Genomic DNA, 24,630 nt, shown 5'->3' on the forward strand with positions numbered 1-24,630 from the left:
AATCATTGGACAAAGTCAGCATGGATTTATGAAAGGTAAATCATGTCTGACGAATCTTATAGAATTTTTCGAGGATGTAACTAGTAGAGTGGATAAGTGAGAACCAGTGGATGTGTTATATCTGGACTTCCAGAAGGCTTTCGACAAGGTCCCACATAAGAGATTAGTATGCAAACTTAAAGCACACGGTATTATGGGCTCAGTATTGATGTGGATAGAGAACTGGCTGGCAGACAGGAAGCAAAGAGTAGGAATAAACGGGTCCTTTTCAGTATGGCAGGCAGTGACTAGTGGGGTACCGCAAGGCTCAGTGCTGGGACCCCAGCTATTTACAATATATATTAATGATTTGGACGAGGGAATTGAATGCAACATCTCCAAGTTTGCGGATGACACGAAGCTGGGGGGCAGTGTTAGCTGTGAGGAGGATGCTAGGAGGCTGCAGAGTGACTTGGATAGATTAGGAGAGTGGGCAAATGCATGGCAGATGCAGTATAATGTGGATAAATGTGAGGTTATCCACTTTGGTGGCAAGAACAGGAAAGCAGACTATTATCTGAATGGTGGCCGATTAGGAAAAGGGGAGATGCAACGAGACCTGGGTGTCGTGGTACACCAGTCATTGAAAGTAGGCATGCAGGTGCAGCAGGCAGTGAAGAAAGCGAAAGGTATGTTGGCATTCATAGCGAGGAGATTTGAGTATAGGAGCAGGGAGGTTCTGCTGCAGTTGTACAGGGCATTGGTGAGACCACACCTAGAGTATTGCGTACAGTTTTGGTCTCCTAATCTGAGGAAAGACATTCTTGCCATAGAGGGAGTACAGAGAAGGTTCACCAGATTGATTCCTGGGATGGCAGGACTTTCATATGAAGAAAGACTGGATAGACTCGACTTGTACTCGCTGGAATTTAGAAGATTGAGGGGGGATCTTATAGAAACTTACAAAATTCTTAAGGGGTTGGACAGGCTAGATGCAGGAAGATTGTTCCCGATGTTGGGGAAGTCCAGAACAAGGGGTCACAGTTTAAGGATAAGGGGGAAGTCTTTTAGGACCGAGATGAGAAAGTCTTTTTTCACACAGAGAGTGGTGAATCTGTGGAATTCTCTGCCACAGAAGGTAGTTGAGGCCAGTTCATTGGCTATATTTACTCCTTTATCTTCCCTTCGATGATTCACCCGCACTAATCAAGAATCTATCTATCTCTGCCTTAAATATATCCACTGACGGCCTCCATAGCCTTCTGTGGTAAAGAATTCCACAGAGTCACCACCCTCTGACTAAAGAAATGAATTAAAGAAGCCACTTTGTCAAGGAACAAGTATTTTAGTGGTATTTTAGTCTCCTCATCTCCTTCCTAAAAGAACGTCCTTTAATTCTGAGGTTGTGCCCTCTGGTCCTAGACTCTCCCACTAGTGGATACAACCTCTCTACATTAATTAGTAAGACTTGATTAGTAAGGAGTCAAAGGTAACACAGAAACATAGAAAATAGGTGCAGGAGGAGGCCATTCGGCCCTTTGAGCCAACACCGCCATTCAATATGATCATGGCTGATCATCCAAAATCAGTACCCTGTTCCTGCTTTTTCCCCTATCCCTTGATTTCGTTAGCCCTGAGAGCTAAATCTAACTCTCTGTTGAAAACATCCAGTGAATTGACCTCCACTGCCTTCTGTGGCAGAGAATTCCATAGATTCACAACTCTCTGGCTGAAAAAGATTTTGCTGATCGGAGATACCCGAGAGTGAACGATGCTAGACCCGGGCTCTGGCAAAGTGCTCCAGGTCGCAGGATCTGCCAGGGCAAAGCCTGCAACACAACAGTAAAGCTGCCACTGAATAATGCATCCCACACTTGCTGGCAGTACAGTCCATGTGTCTGAGACGTGGCCAATCCGTCTTGGCAATGGGACACACTGCGGCTGCAAGACACACACCAATCACCAAGCATGCTCTGCCTCCTTCCAGTTTGGTACACAGACATTATTATTTGGTACAAGACACACACCAATCACCAAGCATGCTCTGCCTCCTTCCAGTTTGGTACACAGACATTATTATTTGGTACAAGACACACACCAATCACCAAGCATGCTCTGCCTCCTTCCAGTTTGGTACACAGACATTATTATTTTCTTCTCCAGAAGCAAATTACTGTGGTTGCTGTAAATGTGAAATAAAAGTAGATTGTCCTCAGCAGCATCAGTGATGGTAGAAACTATGTGCAGGAAGGAACTGGAGATGCTGATAGACACAAAAAGCTGGAGTAACTCAACGGGTCAGGCAGCATCTCAGGCTGGGCCTGCTCAGACTGAAGAAGGGTCTCGACCCGAAATGTCGCCTATTCCTTCTCTCCAGAGATGCTGCCTGACCCGCTGAGTTACTCCAGTTTTTTGTGTCTATCTTCAGCCTGACACCTGTTACTGGAGGGGATATACATGCATTTGGATGGACAGGGGCTGATTCGGGATAGTCTACATGGGACCTTGTGCCTCACAAACTTGATTTTTTTGAAGGAGCCACCATGAATATGAAGGCAGGGTGGTAGATGTAATCTATACGCACCAACAAAACCTTTAATAAGGTTCCGCTTGGTCGGCTGCTCTGGAAGGTTAGATCACATGGGACCCAGGGAGAGATAGCCGACTGGATAGAGAATTGGCTTCTTGGAAGGAAGCAGAAGGTGATGGTGGAAGGTTGTTTCTTGGACTGGAGGCCCATGACCAGTGGTGTACCTCAGGGTTTGATGCTGGGTCCATTGCTATTTGTGGTTTATATCAATGATTTGGCTGAAAATGTAGAAGGCATGATTAGTAAGTTTGCAGATGACACTTCAATAGTTGGTATCACAGACAGTGAAGAATGTTATCAAGAATTACAGCAGGATCTTGATCGATTAGCAATTGTTCAGAGGAATGGCAAATGAAGTTTAATTAAGATAAGTGTGAGGTGTTTGCATTTTGGGAAGTCAAACCCGGCTAGGACCTTCACAGTGAATGGCAGCATCCAAAGGAATGTTTTAGCATAGAGTGATCTCGGAGCATAAGTACATAGTTCCCTGAAAGATGTGTCACAGGCAGACTGAACGGTGAAGAAGGCTTTCGGCACGCCTAGACAGATCCTTATAACTCAAATCCTCCATTACTGGTTACATCCTGTGCGCACTCTTTACGGTTTAATGACATCCCTCATGTTGCAGGGTAACCAGAACGGTGCACAGTGTCAATGTCGCGTATGGTTAATGTGATGTCCCAACTCCTGTTCTCAGTATCCTGATTGTGGAAGGCAAACGTGTCCATGTGCCTCCTTCACCATTTTATCCACCAGTGATGCCTCTATCAAGGAATGACATCTGGTCACGTTTCTGGGTCCAGTAACTCCACAGGTTCTCCTGGTATTGATCAACTGGTACCTGATAAATTGCTAGTGAAAGGTTTAGAGGGATATGGGCTAAACGTGGGTAGGTAGGACTAGTATAGATGGGGCATCTTGGTCGGCATGGGCAGGTTGGTCTGTTTCCATGTTGTGTGACTCTATAGAAACATAGAAACATAGAAAATAGGTGCAGGAGTAGGCCATTCGCCCTTCGAACCTGCACCGCCATTCAATATGATCATGGCTGATCATCCAGCTCAGTAACCTGTACCTGCCTTCTCTCCATACCCTCTGATCCCTTTAGCCACCAGGGCCACATCTAACTCCCTCTTAAATATAGCCAATGAACTGGCCTCAACTACCTTCTGTGGCAGAAAATTCCACAGACTCACCACTCTCTGTGTGAAGAAATGTTTTCTCATCTCGGTCCTAAAAGACTTCCCCCTTATCCTTAAGCTGTGACCCCTAGTTCTGGACTTCCCCAACATCGGGAACAATCTTCCCACATCTAGCCTCTCCAACCCTTTAAGAATTTTATATGTTTCTATAAGATCCCCCTTCAGTCTTCTAAATTCCAGCGAGTATAAGCCTAGTCTATCCAGTCTTTCTTCATATGAAAGTCCCGCCATCCCAGGAATCAATCTGGTGAACCTTCTCTGTACTCCCTCTAAGGCTAGAATGTCTTTCCTCAGATTAGGAGACCAAAACTGTACACAATACTCCAGGTGCGGTCTCACCAAGGCCCTGTACAACTGCAGCAGAACTTCCCTGCTCCTATACTCAAATCCTCTTGCTATGAATGCTAACATACCTTTCGCTTTCTTCACTGCCTGCTGCACCTGCACGCTTGCTTTCAATGACTGGTGCACCATGACACCCAGGTCACGTTGCATCTCCCCTTTTCCTAATTGGCCACCATTCAGGTAATACTCTGCTTTCCTGTTCTTGCCACCAAAGTGGATAACCTCACATTTATCCACATTATATTGCATCTGCCATGCATTTGCCCACTCGCCTAATCTATCCAAGTCACTCTGCAGCCTCCTAGCATCCTCCTCGCAGCTAACACTGCCACCCAGCTTCGTGTCATCCGCAAACTTAGAGATGTTGCATTCAATTCCCTCGTCCAAATCATTAATATATATCGTAAATAACTGGGGGCCCAGCACCGAGCCTTGCGGTACCCCACTAGTCACTGCCTGCCATTCCGAAAAGGACCCGTTTATTCCTACTCTTTGCTTCCTGTCCGCCAACCAATTCTCTATCCACCTCAACACTGAACCCCCAATACCGTGTGCTTAAGTTTGTATACCGTGTGCTTTAAGTTTGTATACCGTGTGCTTTAAGTTTGTATACCGTGTGCTTTAACCATTGTTGACCATTGTTGAGAATGACTGGAGATTTAGTACCAGATCTCACCGAGTTTTGGTGTTCATCTAATCCATTGGCAGTGTTACTCCTCATTGTACATCCAAAGCAACCTTCCTTTCCATCGACTTGAGTTGGGGTGGAAACTGATGATTTATCTGGTTCTCAGTGTTGATAGAAACATAGAAACAAGGTGCAGGAGTAGGTCATTCGGCCCTTCGAGCCAGCACCGCCATTCAATATGATCACATGGCTGATCATCCTAAATCAGCACCCTGTTCCTGCTTTCTCCCCATATCCCTTGATTCCGTTAGCCCTAAGAGCTATATCTAACTCTCCCTTGAAAACATCGTATGAATTGGCCTCCCCTGCCTTCTGTGGCAGAGAATTCCACAGATTCACAACTCTCTGGGTGAAAAGGTTTTTCCTCATCTCAGTCCTAAATGGCCGACCCCTTATTCTTAAACTGTGTGACCCCTGGTTCTGGACTCCCCCAACATCGGGAACATTTTTCCTGCGTCTAGCCTGTCCAATCCCATAAGAATTTTATATGTTTCCATACGATCCCCTCTCATCCTTCTAAAGCTTTCTGAATTCCAGTGAATTCCAGCACAAACATTGACTTGTTATCTTTTTTCTAGTGCTGGGAAAATGGGATAATTCTTTGCCGTGAGTTAGCGGACCAATATGAAAGCTTCTACGATTATCGCAATCTCAGCAAGATGAGGGTAAAGTATCATTCAAGAGTTGGATCAAAGATGCATGTGGTGTGAAAGTCTGTGTTACCGACAGAGGTGATTGTGAGCAGCTGTATTTATTTGCACACTCATTCCCCAGATGATGGAAGCTGCTTTCTACGACAAGATTATGGACCAACAGCGTCTGGAACCTGAATTTTTCCGGGTTGGATTTTACGGGAAGAAATTTCCATTCTTCCTCAGAGTGAGTACATAATATAAGATCCATGTGATTTAAACATAGAATCTTCATTTGTCACATTTCCAATGCAAATGTGTAAAGGTAGTGATTAACGTTTGGAGAATGGTTCGTTTGTTAGCAGATGATGAGTTTTGACAGCATAATAGTTGCAGAGAGGAGAGTATTTGTCTGCCTGTGTGAAGTGTGTGGGCTGATCGATGCAGAGCGTGGAGCAGAATCGGTGGGGAGAAAGGAGAGCCTTCGGTATTTCCCCAAACACCACGAGTTGTAATTACTGCCCGCAGCTGGAAATCCTTCCTCCAATTTGACACGAGACGTAATTTTCCCCACATGATCTTTGTGTTCAAAATAGTCCAAACGCACCAATTTCCCGGATGCTGTTCTTTACTCCGTGTCACAGAAAATGATAAGCACAAGAAAGATTTAAATAAATATCAATCACAATTATTTGTGGGTTTTATCAATATTGACGTGCCCTCACTTGGTGCTGATAGGTTTAGAATAACCTCACAATGGGACCAGAAACATTTCCCCACATCCCCCAACCCACAAGCCCTGTTTACACCAGTGGGGACCATTGTCATTGTGAAAGCTCATAGCCATGTCTGTTCAAAATGACCACCCTGGCTTCAGCTGGTCCATTGGAAGCATCTCTGCAAGATGGAGCCTCATCAACACGTCTGGAAGAACATCTGCCTGGGTGGGTGCCAGACAGGTATGTGTAGAAAGGAACAGTAGATGCAGGTTTACACTGGCAGCCGGACCTCTCTGACTATGGGTTGCCAGTGAGATGTTGGAAGCACAAAGGAAGAGCAGCTTTGGAAGAGTATTTTGCACCAATAATTCTGAGAATCTCAGTGAATCAATGATGCAACAAAATACTCGGCGATGAAACTTTGTCCCACAACTTGGACACGACACATCCTGGACCCTCGTCACGCCAAGACAATGCCGAGCACAGCAGTCCCAGACTGGAGGGAGTGGTGAAACCAAGTCAACCTCTGCAATGATCCTTTATTATCACGTGTACCAAGGTATAATTAAATTATTTTTCTGCATACGGATCAGGAGATTATTGTCGTACAGAAGTACAATAAATGCATAATACATAGAAACAGCCCACTGCGTCTATATGCAAGAGACGCCAGGGTTTGGGGCCATTCCCCAGTCCCAGCTGTAGCCGGCCAACAAGGCCTCCGTCTGGATCGCCCCGTGAACCATCGCCCCTCCTCTCCTCACCCGGCCACCTCGAGCCTTCAGGCCCCGGGGGTGCCTCCCACTGCCGACCTTGAGGGTGCAGAAGTTGGTTCTCTACCTGAAGCTTACACCTGACATGGTGGCACGCAACACACTTTGAAGAAAGTATTTACTCCCCAGAAATAAAATCATCCAGAACACGTGGATTCTCATCCCTTTCCAAAATAATGAAGCACCACCTAACCTTGACTCATTTTCACTGGGCTACAGGGAGAACAGGTTTGGACACAGATCAGGCAACTTACTATCCCTCCACACAAGGTTGGACACACAAAACTGCACACATTATTCCACATGTGGTCTTATCAGGGCCCTGTACAACTGCAGAAGGACCTCCTTGCTCCTAAACACAAATCCTCTGGCAATGAAGGCCAACATGCCATTAGCTTTCTTCACTGCCTGCTGTACCTGCACGCTTACTTTCAGCGACTGATGTACAAGCACACCCAGGACTCGTTGCACCTCCCCTTTTAATCTGACACCATTCAGATAATAATCAGCTTTCCTGTTCTTGCCACCAAAGTGGATAACCTCACACTTATCCACATTATACTGCATCTGCCATGCATCTGCCCACTCACCCAAGTCACCCTGCAACCTCATAGCATCCTCCTTGCAGATCACACTGCCACCCAGCTTTGTGTCATCCACAAACTTAGAGATGTTACATTTAATTCCCTTGTCTAAATCGTTAATATATATTGTAAATAACTGGGGTCCCAGCACTGAGCCTTGCGGCACCTGCCTGCCTGCCTGCCATTCTGAAAAGGACCCGTTAATTCCTACTCTTTGCTTCCTGTCTGCCAAACAGTTCTCTATCCTTATCAATACCCTACCCCCAATACCATGTGCTTATTTTGCACACTAATCTCTTGTGTGGGACCTTGTCAAAGGCTTTTTGAAAGTCCAGATACACCACATCTACTGGCTCTCCCTTATCCATTCTACTTGTTACATGCTCAAAAAATTCCAGAATATTAGTCAAGCATGATTTCCCTTCATAAATCCATGCTGACTTTGACAGATCCTGTCACTGCTTTCCAAATGGGTTGCTATAACATCTTTAACAATCGACTCCAGCATCTTCCCCACTACTGATGTAAGGCTAGCTGATCTATAATTCCCTGTTTTCTCTCTCCCTCCTTTCTTAAAAAGTGGAGTTACATTGGCTACCCTCCAGTCCACAGGAACTGATCCAGAGTCGAGTGAACATTGGAAAATGATTACCAATGCATCCACGATTTCTAGGGCCACCTCTTTGAGTACCCTGGGATGCAGACCATCAGGCCCTGGGGATTTATCTGCCTTCAGTCCCAACAGTTTACCGAACACCATTTTCTGACTAATGTGGATTCCCTTCATTTCCTCCCTCCCACTAGATCCTCGGTCCCCTAGTATTTCTGGGAGATTATTAGTGTCTTCCTTAGTGAAGACAGAAACAAAGTACTCGTTTAACTGTTCTGCCATTTCCTTGTTTCCCATTATAAATTCACCTGTCTCTGACTGTAAGGGACCTATATTCATCTTCATTAATCTTTTTTTTTTTACATACCTAAAGAAACTTTTACAGTCTGTTTTTATATTCCCCGCAAGCTTTTTTTATGCTCTTTTTTCCCCCTCTTAATTAACCGCGTGTCCTCTGTTGAGTTCTAAATTTCTCCCAGTCCTCTGGTTTGCCGCATTTTCTGGCCAATTTATATGCCTCTTCCTTGGATGTAACACGATCCTTGACTTCCCTCGTCAGCCACGGTTGAGTCGCCTTCCCAGTTTTATTTTTTCTCCAAACATTTTCTGGAGTTCATCCATGCGCTCCTTAAAACTTTGCCATTGCATCTCCATTGTCAACCCTTTAAGCATAATTTGCCAGTCTATCCGAGCCAATTCCCATCTCATACCTTCAAAGTCTCCTTTATTCAAGTTGAAGAGACTTGTAAGTAAAAGTCAGTGGAACATCACTCCCACATTTTTTCCCACACACAATGCTCACACCTTTCGATTCCTCACTGTCTGGAAACCACCTGATCTCAACCACGGCATAAAGAATTCTTAAGCTTTTAATTTAGAGATATAGCGTGTAAACAGGCCCTGTGGCCAACCGAGTCCAAGCCGACCAGCGATCTACGTACACCAACACTAACCTACACACACAATGACAATTAACTTGTGTCTTTGGATGTAGAAGGAAACCGGAGAACCCGGTAAGCCCGTGCCGCCCACAGGCTTCACAACCCTTCGAGGACATTTCTTCTTGTCTCATTACCATGCAATTATATTTTGTTCAATCCTATCAATAGTTCACAATCCTTTTTGTACTTCAATGAGATTGCCTTTTAATCCAACTAACCAATGAATATAAGTCCATTTTATTAGATACTAGACCGAGTGGGCCCGTTGGGCCCGTCCTCGTAGGGTTTCCATTGTAACCGGGAGGGGAGGAAAGGGGGAGGGTTGGGGGAGGGAAGGGGGAGGGAGGAGGGGAGGGGAGGGGGGGAGGGGAGGGGGGAGGGAGAGGGGAGGGAGGGGGTAGGGGGGAGGGAGGGGGAGAGGGGGGGATGGGAGGGGGAGGGGAGGGGGGAAGGGAGGAGGGAAAGGGGGGAGGGAGAGGGGAGGGAGGTGGGTAGGGGGGAGGGAGGGGGACCTCCCCTTTTCCCAGTACCCCTCTTTCCCCGTTGGGCCCGTCCTCGTAGGGTTTCCATTGTAACCGGGAGGAGGGGAGGGCGGGAAGGGGGAGGGAGGGAGGAGGGAGGTGTGGAGGGAGGAGGGGAGGGGAGGGAGGGGGGAGGGGAGGGAGGGGGGTAGGGGGGAGGGGAAGGGGGGAGGGAGGGGGACCTCCCCTTTTCCCAGTACTCCTCTTTCCCCGTTGGGCCGGTCCTCGTAGGGTTTCAATTGTAACCGGGAGGGGGGGAGGGAGGGTGGAAGGAGGGGGGAGAGGGATGGAAGGGTGGAGGGAGGGGGGGAGGGATTGGGGAGGGAGGGAAGGAGGGAGGGGGGAGTTAGGGGGGAGGGGGGAGGGAGTTGGGGAGGGAGGGGGAGGAGGGGGGGAGGGAGTGGGGATGGAGGTGGGAAGGAGGGGGGATGAAGGGGTTGAGGGGGGAAGGGGGACCTCCCCTTTTCCCAGTACCCCTCTTTCCCCGTTGGGCCCGTCCTCATAGGGTTTCCATTGTAACCGGGAGGGGGGAGGGAGGGAGGTGTGGAGGGAGGAGGGGAGGGGGAGGGAGGGGGGAGGGGAGGGGGGAAGGGGAGGGGGGAAGGGGGGAGGGAGTAGGGGGGAGGGGAGGGAGGGGGATCTCCCCTTTTCCCAGTACCCCTCTTTCCCCGTTGGGCCCGTCCCCGTAGGGTTTCCATTGTAACCGGGAAACACTTGCCCCGGTGGCCCACGAGCATAGGGGCCCAATGCTGATCTGTGTATGTTAAGTGACTTGCAATTAAAAAAAATACTTTAAAAAAAGATAAGTGCTTTTTAAGTGCTTGTTTTGAAACATTCGCGGTCACATAGTGCTTCTCACTGCGATCTGTTAGTGGTGCTTTTCGAAACAATGTAGCACCCATCTCAAACAAGCATTGGGAGGATGGGAGGGAGGGAAGGGGAGGGAGGGAGGAGAGAGGTGTGGAGGGATGGGGGAAGGGGAGGGGGGAACGGGGGGAAGGGGGAGGGAGAGGAGAGGGAGGGGGGATGGGATGGGGGAAGGGGGGAGGGAGGGGGACCTCCCCTTTTCCCAGTACCCCTCTTTCCCCGTTGGGCCCGTCCTCGTAGGGTTTCCATTGTAACCGGGAGGAGGGGAGGGAGGGAGGAGGGAGGTGTGGAGGGAGGAGGGGAGGGGGAAGGGGGAGGGAGAGGGTTAGGGGGGAGGGGGAGGGGAGGGGAGGGAGGGGGACCTCCCCTTTTCCCAGTACCCCTCTTTCCCCGTTGGGCCCGTCCCCGTAGGGTTTCCTTTGTAACCAGAAGGGGGGAGGGAGGGTGGAAGGAGGGGGGAGGGGGAGAGGGATGGAAGGGTGGAGGGAGGGGGGGAGGGATGGAGGGAAGGAGGGAGGGGGGGGAGTTAGGGGAGGAGGGGTGAGGGAGGTGGGGAGGGAGTTGGGGAGGAGGGGTGGAGGGAGTGGGGATGGAGGTGGGAAGGAGTGGGGAGGAAGGGGTTGAGGGGGGAAGGGGGGGGAGGGAGGGAATAGGGGCCCCATGCTGATCTGTGTATGTTAAGTGACTTGCACAACTTTAAAAAACTGGCAGTTGCCTTTCGCAACAATGTTGCAACAATCTCACACAAGCATTGTGACGTCACAAGCTGAAGATGTAAATTTAAAACCGAGCTGATCTCTCATTGGTGCACGGGTGCCATTGTGACATCACGCGCTGAAGCCCCTTCAAGAAAAGGGTTAGAAATGAAAATTAAACTTTAATATCTCTCTAGCTTTAAAAAGGCAGCTTCAATTTGAACGAAAGTACTTACAATAGTTGCCCATGTTAATGGTGAATATGGCGGTACAAAAATCGTAGCGCTTTGGTGTACCGTCAGGGAGGAGTAGGGTTTGTAAGTTATGGACAGAAACTCTTCGGAATCTTTGCGTACATACACATATACATACGGAATGTTGGACCGCAGAGTTTTAGTAGTATACTAGACCGAGTGGGCCCGTTGGGCCCGTCCTCGTAGGGTTTCCATTGTAACCGGGAGGGGAGGAAAGGGGGAGGGTTAGGGGAGGGAAGGGGGAGGGAGGAGGGGAGGGAGGGGAGGGGGGAGGGGGGAAGGGGGGAGGGAGAGGGGAGGGAGGGGGGTAGGGGGGAGGGAGGGGGGAGAGGGGGGGATGGGAGGGGGGAGGGGGGAAGGGAGGAGGGAAGGGGGGAGGGAGAGGGGAGGGAGGTGGGTAGGGGGGAGGGAGGGAGGGGGACCTCCCCTTTTCCCAGTACCCCTCTTTCCCCGTTGGGCCCGTCCTCGTAGGGTTTCCATTGTAACCGGGAGGACGGGAGGGCGGGAAGGGGGAGGGAGGGAGGAGGGAGGTGTGGAGGGAGGAGGGGAGGGGAGGGAGGGGGGAGGGGAGGGAGGGGGGTAGGGGGGAGGGGGAGGGAGAGGGGAGGGGGGAGGGGAGCGGGAAGGGGGGAGGGAGGGGGACCTCCCCTTTTCCCAGTACTCCTCTTTCCCCGTTGGGCCCGTCCTCGTAGGGTTTCCATTGTAACCGGGAGGGGGGAGGGAGGGAGGAGGGAGGTGTGGAGGGAGGAGGGGAGGGTGAGGGAGGGGAGGGGGAGGGGGGAAGAGGGGTAGGGGGGAGGGGAGGGAGGAGGGGAGGGAGGGGGAACTCCCCTTTTCCCAGTACCCCTCTTTCACCGTTGGGCCCGTCCCCGTAGGGTTTCCATTGTAACCGGGAGGGGGGGAGGGAGGGTGGAAGGAGGGGGAGAGGGGTGGAAGGGTGGAGGGAGGGGGGGAGGGAGTGGGGGAGGGTCGGATGGAGGGAAGGAGGGAGGGGTGAGTTAGGGGCTGAGTGGTGATGGAGGTTGGGATTGAGGGGGGAGAGAGTCGGGATGGAGGTGGGAAGGAGGGGGGAGGAAGAGGTTGAGGGGGAAGTGGGACCTCCCCTTTTCCCAGTACCCCTCTTTCCCCCACCACCAAGCCCCCACCGCAACGACCCCTGTTGTCCCCCTACCCAGTCCCCATTCTCAGACCCCCCCCCCATTCTCTTGGAATAAAAAAAAATACTTTTTTAAAAAAAGTGCTTTTTAATTGCTTGTTTTGAAACATTCGCGGTTAAGTGCTTTTTAAAAAAACATTCGCGGTTAAGTGCTGGTTTTGAAACATTCGCGGCTACTTAGTGCTTCTGTCAGTTGCTTTTCGAGGGAGGGAGTAGGGAGGTGTGGAGGGGGGAGGGGAGGGGGAGGGGAGGGGGAGGGGAGGGGGGAAGGGAGGAGGGAGAGGGGAGGGAAGGGGGTAGGGGGGAGGGGTAGGGAGGGGGGAGGGGGGAAGGGGAGGGAGGGGGGAAGGGGAGGGGGAGGGAGGGGGGGAGGGAGAAGGGAGGGAGGGGGGAGGGAGGGGAACCTCCCATTTTCCCAGTACCCCTCTTTCACCATTGGGCCCGTCCTCGTAGGGTTTCCATTGTAACCGGGAGGAGGGGAGGGAGGGAAGGGGGAGGGAGGGAGGGAGGAGGGAGGTGTGGAGGGAGGAGGGGAGGGGGAGGGGAGGGGGGGAGGGGGGAAGGGGGGAGGAGGGAGGGAGAGGGGAGGGAGGGGGGGAGGTAAGGGGGAGAGGGGGGAAGGGGGAGGGAGGGGGATCTCCCCTTTTCCCAGTACCCCTCTTTCCCCGTTGGGCCCGTCCTCGTAGGGTTTCCATTGTAACCGTGAGGAGGGGAGGGAGGGAAGGGGGAGGGAGGGAGGAGGGAGGGGTGGAGGGAGGAGGGGAGGGGAGGGAGGGGGAGGGGAGGGAGGGGGGAGGGGGAGGGAGGGGAAGGGGGGAGGGGAGGGGGAAGGGGGTAGTGAGGGGGACCTCCCCTTTTCCCAGTACCCCTCTTTCCCCGTTGGGCCCGTCCTCGTAGGGTTTCAATTGTAACCGGGAGGGGGGAGAGAGGGTGGAAGGAGGGGGGAGGGGGAGAGGGATGGAAGGGTGGAGGGAGGGGGAGGGATTGGGGGAGGGAGGGATGGAGGGAAGGAGGGAGGGGGGAGTTAGGGGGGAGGGAGTTGGGGAGGAGGGGGGGAGGGAGTGGGGATGGAGGTGGGAAGGAGGGGGGATGAAGGGGTTGAGGGGGGAAGGGGGACCTCCCCTTTTCCCAGTACCCCTCTTTCCCCGTTGGGCCCGTCCCCGTAGGGTTTCCATTGTAACCGGGAGGGGGGAGGGAGGGTGGAAGGAGGGGGGAGGGGGAGAGGGATGGAATGGTGGAGGGAGGGGGGAGGGAGTGGGGGAGGGTGGGATGGAGGGAAGGAGGGAGCGGGGGAGTTAGGGGCTGAGTGGTGATGGAGGTTGGGATTGAGGGGGGAGGGAGGGGGGAGGGAGTGGGGATTGAGGTGGGAAGGAGGGGGGAGGAAGGGGTTGAGGGGGGAAGTGGGACCTCCCCTTTTCCCAGTACCCCTCTTTCCCCGTTGGGCCCGTCCCCGTATAGTTTCCATTGTAACCGTGAGGGGGGGAGGGAGGGTGGAAGGAGGGGGGAGGGGGAGAGGGATGGAATGGTGGAGGGAGGGGGGAGGGAGTGGGGGAGGGTGGGATGGAGGGAAGGAGGGAGGGGGGGAGTTAGGGGCTGAGTGGTGATGGAGGTTGGGATTGAGGGGGGAGGGAGGGGGGGAGGGAGTGGGGATGGAGGTGGGAAGGAGTGGGGAGGAAGGGGTTGAGGGGAGAAGGGGGGGGGAGGGAGGGAATAGGGGCCCCATGCTGATCTGTGTATGTTAAGTGACTTGCACAACTTTAAAAAACTGGCAGTTGCCTTTCGCAACAATGTTGCAACAATCTCACACAAGCATTGTGACGTCACAAGCTGAAGATGTAAATTTAAAACCGAGCTGATCTCTGATTGGTGCACGGGTGCCATTGTGACATCACGCGCTGAAGCCCCTTCAAGAAAAGGGTTAGAAATGAAAATTTAAACTTTAATATCTCTCTAGCTTTAAAAAGGTAACTTCAATTTGAACGAAAGTACTTACAATAGTTGCCCACGTTAATGGTGAATATGGCGGTACAAAAATCGTAGCGCTTTGGTGTACCTTCAGGGAGGAGTAGGGTTTGTAAGTTATGGACAGAAATTCTTCGGAATCTTCCGTACATACACATATACATACATACATACGGAATGTTGGACCGCAGAGTTTTAGTAGTATATAGACTAGCACAAGTGTGCCCGTTGGGCCCGTCCTCGTGGGGTTTCCATTGTAACCGGGAGGGGGGGAGGGAGGGAGGAGGGAGGTGTGGAGGGAGGAGGGGAGGGGGAGGGAGAGGGGGAGGGGAGGGGGGAAGGGGAGGGGGGAAGGGGGTAGGGGGAGGGGAGGGAGGGGGATCTCCCCTTTTCCCAGTACCCCTCTTTCCCCGTTGGGCCCGTCCTCGTAGGGTTTCCATTGTAACCGGGATGAGGGGAGGGAGGGAAGGGGGAGGGAGGGAGGTGTGGAGGGAGGAGGGGAGGGGAGGGAGGGGGGAGGGGAGGGAGGGGGGTAGGGGGGAGGGGGAGGGAGAGGGGAGGGGGGAGGGGAGGGGGAAGAGGGGAGGGAGGGGGACCTCCCCTTTTCCCAGTACTCCTCTTTCCCCGTTGGGCCCGTCCTCGTAGGGTTTCAATTGTAACCGGGAGGGGGGGAGGGAGGGTGGAAGGAGGGGGGAGAGGGATGGAAGGGTGGAGGGAGGGGGGGAGGGATTGGGGAGGGAGGGAAGGAGGGAGGGGGGAGTTAGGGGGGAGGGGGGAGGGAGTTGGGGAGGGAGGGGGAGGAGGGGGGGAGGGAGTGGGGATGGAGGTGGGAAGGAGGGGGGATGAAGGGGTTGAGGGGGGAAGGGGGACCTCCCCTTTTCCCAGTACCCCTCTTTCCCCGTTGGGCCTGTCCTCATAGGGTTTCCATTGTAACCGGGAGGGGGGGAGGGAGGGAGGAGGGAGGTGTGGAGGGAGGAGGGGAGGGGGAGGGAGAGGGGGAGGGGAGGGGGGAAGGGGAGGGGGGAAGGGGGTAGGGGGAGGGGAGGGAGGGGGATCTCCCCTTTTCCCAGTACCCCTCTTTCCCCGTTGGGCTCGTCCCCGTAGGGTTTCCATTGTAACCGGGAGGGGGGGAGGGAGGGTGGAAGGAGGTGGGAGGGGGAGAGGGATGGAAGGGTGGAGGGAGGGGGCAGGGAGTGGGGGAGGGTGGGATGGAGGGAAGGAGGGAGGGGGGGAGTTAGGGGCTGAGTGGTGATGGAGGTTGGGATTGAGGGGGGAGGGAGGGGGGGAGCGAGTGGGGATGGAGGTGGGAAGGAGGGGGGAGGAAGGGGTTGAGGGGGGAAGTGGAACCTCCCCTTTTCCCAGTACCCCTCTTTCCCCGTTGGGCCCGTCCTCGTAGGGTTTCCATTGTAACCGGGAGGAGGGGAGGGAGGGAGGAGGGAGGTGTGGAGGGGGGAGGGGGAGGGGGAAGGGGAGGGGGGAAGGGGAGGGGGGAAGGGGAGGGAGGGGGACCTCCCCTTTTCCCAGTACCCCTCTTTCCCCGTTGGGCCCGTCCCCGTAGGGTTTCCTTTGTAACCAGAAGGGGGGGGAGGGAGGGTGGAAGGAGGGGGGAGGGGGAGAGGGATGGAAGGGTGGAGGGATGGGGGGGAGGATGGAGGGAAGGAGGGAGGGGGGGGAGTTAGGGGAGGAGGGGTGAGGGAGGTGGGGAGGGAGTTGGGGAGGAGGGGGGGAGGGAGTGGGGATGGAGGTGGGAAGGAGTGGGGAGGAAGGGGTTGAGGGGGGAAGGGGGGAGGGAGGGAATAGGGGCCCCATGCTGATCTGTGTATGTTAAGTGACTTGCACAACTTTAAAAAACTGGCAGTTGCTTTTCGCAACAATGTTGCAACAATCTCACACAAGCATTGTGACGTCACAGGCTGAAGATGTAAATTTAAAACCGAGCTGATCTCTCATTGGTGCACGGGTGCCATTGTGACATCACGCGCTGAAGCCCCTTCAAGAAAAGGGTTAGAAATGAAAATTTAAACTTTAATATCGCTCTAGCTTTAAAAAGGCAGCTTCAATTTGAACGAAAGTACTTACAATAGTTGCCCACGTTAATGGTGAATATGGCGGTACAAAAATCGTAGCGCTTTGGTGTACCGTCTGGGAGGAGTAGGGTTTGTAAGTTATGGACAGAAACTCTTCGGAATCTTCCGTACATACACATATACATACATACATACGGAATGTTGGACCGCAGAGTTTTAGTAGTATACTAGACCGAGTGGGCCCGTTGGGCCCGTCCTCGTAGGGTTTCCATTGTAACCGGGAGGGGAGGAAAGGGGGAGGGTTAGGGGAGGGAAGGGGGAGGGAGGAGGGGAGGGAGGGGAGGGGGGAGGGGGGAAGGGGGGAGGGAGAGGGGAGGGAGGGGGGTAGGGGGGAGGGAGGGGGGAGAGGGGGGGATGGGAGGGGGGAGGGGGGAAGGGAGGAGGGAAGGGGGGAGGGAGAGGGGAGGGAGGTGGGTAGGGGGGAGGGAGGGAGGGGGACCTCCCCTTTTCCCAGTACCCCTCTTTCCCCGTTGGGCCCGTCCTCGTAGGGTTTCCATTGTAACCGGGAGGACGGGAGGGCGGGAAGGGGGAGGGAGGGAGGAGGGAGGTGTGGAGGGAGGAGGGGAGGGGAGGGAGGGGGGAGGGGAGGGAGGGGGGTAGGGGGGAGGGGGAGGGAGAGGGGAGGGGGGAGGGGAGCGGGAAGGGGGGAGGGAGGGGGACCTCCCCTTTTCCCAGTACTCCTCTTTCCCCGTTGGGCCCGTCCTCGTAGGGTTTCCATTGTAACCGGGAGGGGGGAGGGAGGGAGGAGGGAGGTGTGGAGGGAGGAGGGGAGGGTGAGGGAGGGGAGGGGGAGGGGGGAAGAGGGGTAGGGGGGAGGGGAGGGAGGAGGGGAGGGAGGGGGAACTCCCCTTTTCCCAGTACCCCTCTTTCACCGTTGGGCCCGTCCCCGTAGGGTTTCCATTGTAACCGGGAGGGGGGGAGGGAGGGTGGAAGGAGGGGGAGAGGGGTGGAAGGGTGGAGGGAGGGGGGGAGGGAGTGGGGGAGGGTCGGATGGAGGGAAGGAGGGAGGGGTGAGTTAGGGGCTGAGTGGTGATGGAGGTTGGGATTGAGGGGGGAGAGAGTCGGGATGGAGGTGGGAAGGAGGGGGGAGGAAGAGGTTGAGGGGGAAGTGGGACCTCCCCTTTTCCCAGTACCCCTCTTTCCCCCACCACCAAGCCCCCACCGCAACGACCCCTGTTGTCCCCCTACCCAGTCCCCATTCTCAGACCCCCCCCCCATTCTCTTGGAATAAAAAAAAATACTTTTTTAAAAAAAGTGCTTTTTAATTGCTTGTTTTGAAACATTCGCGGTTAAGTGCTTTTTAAAAAAACATTCGCGGTTAAGTGCTGGTTTTGAAACATTCGCGGCTACTTAGTGCTTCTGTCAGTTGCTTTTCGAGGGAGGGAGTAGGGAGGTGTGGAGGGGGGAGGGGAGGGGGAGGGGAGGGGGAGGGGAGGGGGGAAGGGAGGAGGGAGAGGGGAGGGAAGGGGGTAGGGGGGAGGGGTAGGGAGGGGGGAGGGGGGAAGGGGAGGGAGGGGGGAAGGGGAGGGGGAGGGAGGGGGGGAGGGAGAAGGGAGGGAGGGGGGAGGGAGGGGAACCTCCCATTTTCCCAGTACCCCTCTTTCACCATTGGGCCCGTCCTCGTAGGGTTTCCATTGTAACCGGGAGGAGGGGAGGGAGGGAAGGGGGAGGGAGGGAGGGAGGAGGGAGGTGTGGAGGGAGGAGGGGAGGGGGAGGGGAGGGGGGGAGGGGGGAAGGGGGGAGGAGGGAGGGAGAGGGGAGGGAGGGGGGGAGGTAAGGGGGAGAGGGGGGAAGGGGGAGGGAGGGGGATCTCCCCTTTTCCCAGTACCCCTCTTTCCCCGTTGGGCCCGTCCTCGTAGGGTTTCCATTGTAACCGTGAGGAGGGGAGGGAGGGAAGGGGGAGGGAGGGAGGAGGGAGGGGTGGAGGGAGGAGGGGAGGGGAGGGAGGGGGAGGGGAGGGAGGGGGGAGGGGGAGGGAGGGGAAGGGGGGAGGGGAGGGGGAAGGGGGTAGTGAGGGGGACCTCCCCTTTTCCCAGTACCCCTCTTTCCCCGTTGGGCCCGTCCTCGTAGGGTTTCAATTGTAACCGGGAGGGGGGAGAGAGGGTGGAAGGAGGGGGGAGGGGGAGAGGGATGGAAGGGTGGAGGGAGGGGGAGGGATTGGGGGAGGGAGGGATGGAGGGAAGGAGGGAGGGGGGAGTTAGGGGGGAGGGAGTTGGGGAGGAGGGGGGGAGGGAGTGGGGATGGAGGTGGGAAGGAGGGGGGATGAAGGGGTTGAGGGGGGAAGGGGGACCTCCCCTTTTCCCAGTACCCCTCTTTCCCCGTTGGGCCCGTCCCCGTAGGGTTTCCATTGTAACCGGGAGGGGGGAGGGAGGGTGGAAGGAGGGGGGAGGGGGAGAGGGATGGAATGGTGGAGGGAGGGGGGAGGGAGTGGGGGAGGGTGGGATGGAGGGAAGGAGGGAGCGGGGGAGTTAGGGGCTGAGTGGTGATGGAGGTTGGGATTGAGGGGGGAGGGAGGGGGGAGGGAGTGGGGATTGAGGTGGGAAGGAGGGGGGAGGAAGGGGTTGAGGGGGGAAGTGGGACCTCCCCTTTTCCCAGTACCCCTCTTTCCCCGTTGGGCCCGTCCCCGTATAGTTTCCATTGTAACCGTGAGGGGGGGAGGGAGGGTGGAAGGAGGGGGGAGGGGGAGAGGGATGGAATGGTGGAGGGAGGGGGGAGGGAGTGGGGGAGGGTGGGATGGAGGGAAGGAGGGAGGGGGGGAGTTAGGGGCTGAGTGGTGATGGAGGTTGGGATTGAGGGGGGAGGGAGGGGGGGAGGGAGTGGGGATGGAGGTGGGAAGGAGTGGGGAGGAAGGGGTTGAGGGGAGAAGGGGGGGGGAGGGAGGGAATAGGGGCCCCATGCTGATCTGTGTATGTTAAGTGACTTGCACAACTTTAAAAAACTGGCAGTTGCCTTTCGCAACAATGTTGCAACAATCTCACACAAGCATTGTGACGTCACAAGCTGAAGATGTAAATTTAAAACCGAGCTGATCTCTGATTGGTGCACGGGTGCCATTGTGACATCACGCGCTGAAGCCCCTTCAAGAAAAGGGTTAGAAATGAAAATTTAAACTTTAATATCTCTCTAGCTTTAAAAAGGTAACTTCAATTTGAACGAAAGTACTTACAATAGTTGCCCACGTTAATGGTGAATATGGCGGTACAAAAATCGTAGCGCTTTGGTGTACCTTCAGGGAGGAGTAGGGTTTGTAAGTTATGGACAGAAATTCTTCGGAATCTTCCGTACATACACATATACATACATACATACGGAATGTTGGACCGCAGAGTTTTAGTAGTATACTAGACCGAGTGGGCCCGTTGGGCCCGTCCTCGTAGGGTTTCCATTGTAACCGGGAGGGGAGGAAAGGGGGAGGGTTGGGGGAGGGAAGGGGGAGGGAGGAGGGAGGGGAGGGGGGGAGGGGGGAGGGAGAGGGGAGGGAGGGGGGTAGGGGGGAGGGAGGGGGGAATGGGAGGGGGAGGGGGGAAGGGAGGAGGGAAGGGGGGGAGGGAGAGGGGAGGGGGGAGGGAGGGAGGGGGACCTCCCCTTTTCCCAGTACCCCTCTTTCCCCGTTGGGCCCGTCCTCGTAGGGTTTCCATTGTAACCGGGAGGGGAGGGCGGGAAGGGGGAGGGAGGGAGGAGGGAGGTGTGGAGGGAGGAGGGGAGGGGAGGGAGGGGGGAGGGGAGGGAGGGGGGTAGGGGGGAGGGGGAGGGAGAGGGGAGGGGGGAGGGGAGGGGGAAGGGGGGAGGGAGGGGACCTCCCCTTTTCCCAGTACTCCTCTTTCCCCGTTGGGCCCGTCCTCGTAGGGTTTCAATTGTAACCGGGAGGGGGGAGGGAGGGTGGAAGGAGGGGGGAGAGGGATGGAAGGGTGGAGGGAGGGGGGGAGGGATTGGGGAGGGAGGGAAGGAGGGAGGGGGGAGTTAGGGGGGAGGGGGGAGGGAGTTGGGGAGGGAGGGGGAGGAGGGGGGGAGGGAGTGGGGATGGAGGTGGGAAGGAGGGGGGATGAAGGGGTTGAGGGGGAAGGGGGACCTCCCCTTTTCCCAGTACCCCTCTTTCCCCGTTGGGCCTGTCCTCATAGGGTTTCCATTGTAACCGGGAGGGGGGGGGGGAGGGAGGAGGGAGGTGTGAAGGGAGGAGGGGAGGGGGAGGGAGGGGGGAGGGGAGGGGGAAGGGGAGGGGGGAAGGGGGTAGGGGGAGGGGAGGGAGGGGGATCTCCCCTTTTCCCAGTACCCCTCTTTCCCCGTTGGGCTCGTCCCCGTAGGGTTTCCATTGTAACCGGGAGGGGGGGAGGGAGGGTGGAAGGAGGTGGGAGGGGGAGAGGGATGGAAGGGTGGAGGGAGGGGGCAGGGAGTGGGGGAGGGTGGGATGGAGGGAAGGAGGGAGGGGGGGAGTTAGGGGCTGTGTGATGATGGAGGTTGGGATTGAGGGGGGAGGGAGGGGGGGAGCGAGTGGGGATGGAGGTGGGAAGGAGGGGGGATGAAGGGGTTGAGGGGGGAAGGGGGACCTCCCCTTTTCCCAGTACCCCTCTTTCCCCGTTGGGCCCGTCCCCGTAGGGTTTCCATTGTAACCGGGAGTGGGGAGGGAGGGTGGAAGGAGGGGGGAGGGGGAGAGGGATGGAATGGTGGAGGGAGGGGGGAGGGAGTGGGGGAGGGTGGGATGGAGGGAAGGAGGGAGCGGGGGAGTTAGGGGCTGAGTGGTGATGGAGGTTGGGATTGAGGGGGGAGGGAGGGGGGAGGGAGTGGGGATTGAGGTGGGAAGGAGGGGGGAGGAAGGGGTTGAGGGGGGAAGTGGGACCTCCCCTTTTCCCAGTACCCCTCTTTCCCCGTTGGGCCCGTCCCCGTATAGTTTCCATTGTAACCGGGAGGGGGGGAGGGAGGGTGGAAGGAGGGGGGAGGGGGAGAGGGATGGAATGGTGGAGGGAGGGGGGAGGGAGTGGGGGAGGGTGGGATGGAGGGAAGGAGGGAGGGGGGGAGTTAGGGGCTGAGTGGTGATGGAGGTTGGGATTGAGGGGGGAGGGAGGGGGGGAGGGAGTGGGGATGGAGGTGGGAAGGAGTGGGGAGGAAGGGGTTGAGGGGAGAAGGGGGGGGGAGGGAGGGAATAGGGGCCCCATGCTGATCTGTGTATGTTAAGTGACTTGCACAACTTTAAAAAACTGGCAGTTGCCTTTCGCAACAATGTTGCAACAATCTCACACAAGCATTGTGACGTCACAAGCTGAAGATGTAAATTTAAAACCGAGCTGATCTCTGATTGGTGCACGGGTGCCATTGTGACATCACGCGCTGAAGCCCCTTCAAGAAAAGGGTTAGAAATGAAAATTTAAACTTTAATATCTCTCTAGCTTTAAAAAGGTAGCTTCAATTTGAACGAAAGTACTTACAATAGTTGCCCACGTTAATGGTGAATATGGCGGTACAAAAATCGTAGCGCTTTGGTGTAACTTCAGGGAGGAGTAGGGTTTGTAAGTTATGGACAGAAATTCTTCGGAATCTTCCGTACATACACATATACATACATACATACGGAATGTTGGACCGCAGAGTTTTAGTAGTATATAGATAGATAGATAGACTAGACCGAGTGGGCCCGTTGGGCCCGTCCTCGTAGGGTTTCCATTGTAACCGGGAGGATGGGAGGGAGGGAAGTGGGAGGGAGGGGGGGAGGGGAGGGTGGAGTGGAGGGGGGAGGGGAGGGGGAAGGAGGGGAGGGGGATGGGGAGGGAGAGGGGAGGGAGGGGGGTGGGGGGAGGGTCTATTTTACTTTAAAATAAACAGCGTTCTTTGTTGAAAAGGAAATAAACTTATCTATAGAGCATCAGCTTTTTTAAAATAAATAAAATCAAACTTAATGAAAATCACATTCCTCATTTTAAATAAATGTCTTTGTTATAAATGAAATCAAACAGCGGGAGAGGCGACGGCGACTACACCTCCCGGCGGTCAGCGCTGCTGGGACGGGAGGGAGGGAGGGATGAGGGAGGGAGGAGAGTGGGGAGGGAGGGGTACCTCCCCTTTTCCCAGTACTCTTCTTTCCCCAAACCACCAAGCCCCCTGTTGTCCCCCTCCCCAGTCCCCATTCTCAGACCCCCCCATTCTCTCTCCCCCAGATACACTCTTACTCTCCCCCCCCTTTCCCCAGCACACCCCTTTCCCCGTTGGGCCCGTCCTCGTAGGGTTTCCATTGTAACCGTGAGGCAGGGAGGGAGGGGGGAGGGAGGGAAGAGGGAGGTGTGGAGGGAGGAGGGGAGGGGGAGGGAGGGGGAGGGGGGAAGGGGGGGAGGTGGAGGGAGGGGGGAGGGAGAGGGGGAGGGGTGGGGGGAAGGGGTGAGGGTGGAAGGGGGAGGGAGGGGGACCTCCCCTTTTCCCAGTACCCCTCTTTCCCCGTTGTGCCCGTCCTCGTAAGGTTTCCATTGTAACCGGGAGGGGAGTGGGGGGGAGGGAAGGGAGGAGGGAGGTGTGGAGGGGGGAGGGGAGGGGGAGGGGGGAAGGGGCAAGGGGGAGGGAGAGGGGAGGGAGGGGGTAGGGAGGGGGGAAGGGGGGAGGGAGGGGGACCACCCGTTTTCCCAGTACCCCTCTTTCCCCGTTGGGCCCGTCGTCGTAGGGTTTCCATTGTAACCGGGAGGAGGGGAGGTAGGGAAGGGGGAGGGAGGGAGGAGGGAGGTGTGGAGGGAGGAGGGGAGGGGGAGGGAGGAGGGGAGGGGGAGGGAGGGGGAAGGGGGAGGAGGGAGAGGGGAGGGAGGGGGGTAGGGGGGAGGGAGGAGGGAGGTGTGGAGGGAGGAGGGGAGGGGGAGGGAGGGGGGAGGGGAGGGGGGAGGGAGAGGGGGAGGGGGAGGGAGGGAGCGTGTAAGGGGGAGGGAGGGGGACCTCCCCTTTTCCCAGTACCCCTCTTTCCCCGTTGGGCCCGTCCTCGTAGGGTTTCCATTGTAACCGGGAGGAGGGGAGGGAGGGAGGAGGGAGGTGTGGAGGGAGGAGGGGAGGGGGGAAGGGGGAGGGAGAGGGTTAGGGGGGAGGGGGAGGGGGGAGGGGAGGGGAGGGAGGGGGACCTCCCCTTTTCCCAGTACCCCTCTTTCCCCGTTGGGCCCGTCCCCGTAGGGTTTCCTTTGTAACCAGAAGGGGGGAGGGAGGGTGGAAGGAGGGGGGAGGGGGAGAGGGATGGAAGGGTGGAGGGAGGGGGGGAGGGATGGAGGGAAGGAGGGAGGGGGGGGGAGTTAGGGGAGGAGGGGTGAGGGAGGTGGGGAGGGAGTTGGGGAGGAGGGGGGGAGGGAGTGGGGATGGAGGTGGGAAGGAGTGGGGAGGAAGGGGTTGAGGGGGGAAGGGGGGGGAGGGAGGGAATAGGGGCCCCATGCTGATCTGTGTATGTTAAGTGACTTGCACAACTTTAAAAAACTGGCAGTTGCCTTTCGCAACAATGTTGCAACAATCTCACACAAGCATTGTGACGTCACAAGCTGAAGATGTAAATTTAAAACCGAGCTGATCTCTCATTGGTGCACGGGTGCCATTGTGACATCACGCGCTGAAGCCCCTTCAAGAAAAGGGTTAGAAATGAAAATTAAACTTTAATATCTCTCTAGCTTTAAAAAGGTAGCTTCAATTTGAACGAAAGTACTTACAATAGTTGCCCATGTTAATGGTGAATATGGCGGTACAAAAATCGTAGCGCTTTGGTGTACCGTCAGGGAGGAGTAGGGTTTGTAAGTTATGGACAGAAACTCTTCGGAATCTTTGCGTACATACACATATACATCCATACATACGGAATGTTGGACCGCAGAGTTTTAGTAGTATACTAGACCGAGTGGGCCGTTGGGCCCGTCCTCGTAGGGTTTCCATTGTAACCGGAGGGGAGGAAAGGGGGAGGGTTGGGGGAGGGAAGGGGGAGGGAGGAGGGGAGGGAGGGGGGGAGGGGAGGGGGGGAGGGAGAGGGGAGGGAGGGGGGTAGGGGGGGAGGGAGGGGGAGAGAGGGGGGATGGGAGGGGGGAGGGG

At 55.8% G+C, this 24,630-nt stretch overlaps 1 protein-coding gene across 8 annotated transcripts in view; it reads left to right on the forward strand.

The window, feature by feature from the left end:
• Positions 1-24,630, forward strand: part of LOC144603471 (dedicator of cytokinesis protein 4-like) — a 294,693-nt gene that overhangs the window by 217,714 nt on the left and 52,349 nt on the right. For all 8 annotated transcript variants that reach the window (XM_078416684.1, XM_078416687.1, XM_078416689.1 and 5 more), the window contains 2 exons: positions 5,383-5,469; positions 5,579-5,683. In XM_078416684.1, the coding sequence (XP_078272810.1) occupies positions 5,383-5,469; positions 5,579-5,683 (192 nt within the window). The remainder of the gene's footprint in view (positions 1-5,382; positions 5,470-5,578; positions 5,684-24,630) is intronic.

The sequence above is a fragment of the Rhinoraja longicauda genome, chromosome 20 (assembly GCF_053455715.1).
Source record: "Rhinoraja longicauda isolate Sanriku21f chromosome 20, sRhiLon1.1, whole genome shotgun sequence".
Classification (NCBI taxonomy): domain Eukaryota; kingdom Metazoa; phylum Chordata; class Chondrichthyes; order Rajiformes; family Arhynchobatidae; genus Rhinoraja; species Rhinoraja longicauda.